Genomic DNA, 2,500 nt, shown 5'->3' with positions numbered 1-2,500 from the left:
GACAGGCGAGGGTGTTAATGCACACGTGAGTGTGTTTGTGTGTGTGTGTAAGATGGTTGCACTGGAGAGGCACTAGGAATGTTTACCTTGGTTGAGTTGACATGCTGTAACAGACACGTGCACACACACACACACACACACACACACACACACACACACACACACACACACACACACACACACACACACGTGCACATAAACACAATCTTGCCTTGGACCATATCTAGTTATATAAGTCAAAGTGTTCATCATATATCTTTTCATCTCATGCACACATATACATGGAAGCACTCACGCATGTGAGTGAGTGTGTGATGTGTGTTGCGTGGAGTGTGTGTGTATGTGTGTGTGTGTGTGTGTGTGTGAGTGTGTGAGAGAGATAACTGCTGACATGCGCAAGGTTGTGCTGGTGTTTTGTCTACCCTCACACACTCAGACTTTACATAACAACTCCCAGAATCAACAAACCTGCATCACACAACACACACATGTGATGCTCCCTCACACACACACACACACACACACACACACACACACACACACACACACACACAAACTCATGAATGGATCCTTGGTTTTCCGTCTATTTTCGAGCTCCAGATAAGTAATGGAATCTGTTTCAAATCAGTATGGCCTGCTGGTCTCTTGGCACTCACATGTTTGTGTGTGTGTATGTGTACTGTATTTGTGTGTGTGTGTGTGTGTGTGTGTGTGTGTGTGTGTGTGTGCGTGTACAGCATGTTTACGTGTGTTTATGTCAGGTCTGTGCTGTGTGTGTGTGTGTGTGTGTGTGTGTGTGTGTGTGTACTGTATGTTTACGTGTGTGTGTGTGTGCGTGTGTGTACTGTATGTATATGTGTGTGTTTGTGTGTCTTCACTGTATGTATGTGTACTGTATGTGCTTACTGTATGTAAAAGTGTGTTTGTGTCAGTTCTGCACTGTGTGTGTGTATGTGTGCGTGTGCGTGTGTAACCCTGAAGCAGTCATTATAAGCAGCCTACTGTATAACTTCTGTAGACTGGCCTTTTTAAACTTTGCCCATAGGGCTGCAGTGTACAGTATGCTTTAAAAGTCAGATCTGTCCTTTATCAGAATATATAAGGAATTTTCTTGTCAAAATATTAGCATGGGCGTATAGCAGGCGACACTGCATGAGCCCAGCTGTGCTTGATATGGACTGGCCAGTGGATTTAGAGATTGTGTACAAAGGAAATTAGTGTGTGTGTAAAACGAGCGGAAAAAGAAGCTCCCACCTTAACTAACCTTAAGAGCACCTTCAATAATATTAACATCCTCCTCTCTCTCCCTCCCTCCCTCCCTCCCTCCCTCCCTCTCTTTCTCTCTCTCTCTCTCTCTCTCTCTCCCCCCTCCCTCTCTACTTCTCTCCCTCTTCTCCCCCTCTCTCTCTCCCCATCTCTCCTCTCTCTCTCTCTCTCTCTCTCCCTCTCTCTCTCTCTAGTCCATGGCGGTGTACTGGTTGAGCTCCAGCCTGATAGGTTTGGGTCATAACCTGCTGCTGCGGTCACCTCGCTTCCGACGGCTCTGCCGCATTCCGCCATCGCGGGGAAACTCCGATACGCCGTACAGGGACCTGCTCTCTGCTGCCGTCAGCAAGTACCTCAAGTAGGGGGGCCCCCAGGACCATGGCAGACCCCCCCACACCTCGAGTGGCCCCTATGGACCCTCACAGACCTCCACAGACCTCTGCTGATCCACCAGGACCCCACAGACCTCTGCTGATCCACCAGGACCCCACAGACCTCCACAGACCTCTGCTGATCCACCAGGACCCCACAGACCTCCACAGAACTCTGCTGATCCACCAGGACTCCACAGACCTCCACAGACCTCTGCTGATCCACCAGGACCCCACAGACCTCTGCTGATCCACCAGGACCCCACAGACCTCTGCTGATCCACCAGGACCCCACAGACCTCCACAGACCTCTGCTGATCCACCAGGACCCCACAGACCTCTGCTGATCCACCAGGACCCCACAGACCTCTGCTGATCCACCAGGACCCCACCAGGACCCCACAGACCTCTGCTGATCCACCAGGACCCCACAGACCTGGAGTGGCCCCGCAGGACTGCTACAGACTAGCCAGGTCTCAACCAGACGAGTGGAGTAGAACGGTCTGGACTGTTCACATGGTGCATGTGTGTACACACACACACACACACACTCACACACATTTACACACACTCTCTCTCTCACACACACACACACACACACACACACTCACACTCACACTCACACTCACACTTGGACTTGAGCTTGGACTCATGCGTGACCCTGACCTTATTTCCTCACCTGAATGTTATTTAAAGTGATCTACTGAGTAGTTGTGATGTTGAGCGTATTTAACGTGTATCTGTGTTGAATGCTGATGGGTTTGCTTGTGTATCTGTCCACTGGATGTGTCTGCTCCTCCAGACATAACAGACTGTTCAAATAAAGAGCTGAAGTCCCCTATGGGAGTGGGACTGGAGATGGA

The 2,500-nt window shown here is 50.0% G+C and overlaps 1 protein-coding gene across 2 annotated transcripts in view; it reads left to right on the top strand.

The window, feature by feature from the left end:
* The window catches only part of LOC134095347 (cytochrome c oxidase assembly protein COX18, mitochondrial), a 10,954-nt gene extending 8,465 nt beyond the window's left edge, over positions 1-2,489 (top strand). Inside the window, exons 7-8 of one of the 2 annotated variants that reach the window (XR_009940560.1) lie at positions 1,461-1,732; positions 2,074-2,489. Coding sequence is in view for 1 of the 2 variants with exons in the window: in XM_062548813.1 (XP_062404797.1) it covers positions 1,461-1,628 (168 nt within the window). In the remaining variant the exon portion in view is untranslated. Of the gene's footprint in view, positions 1-1,460 lie in introns of both variants that reach the window. The other variant, XM_062548813.1, reaches the window with a different exon arrangement.
* The last annotated feature ends 11 nt before the right edge of the window (positions 2,490-2,500 follow it).

Source organism: Sardina pilchardus, chromosome 11, assembly GCF_963854185.1.
Source record: "Sardina pilchardus chromosome 11, fSarPil1.1, whole genome shotgun sequence".
In the NCBI taxonomy this organism is placed as follows: Eukaryota; Metazoa; Chordata; class Actinopteri; order Clupeiformes; family Clupeidae; genus Sardina; species Sardina pilchardus.
This window is presented reverse-complemented; position numbering and strand designations above follow the sequence as displayed.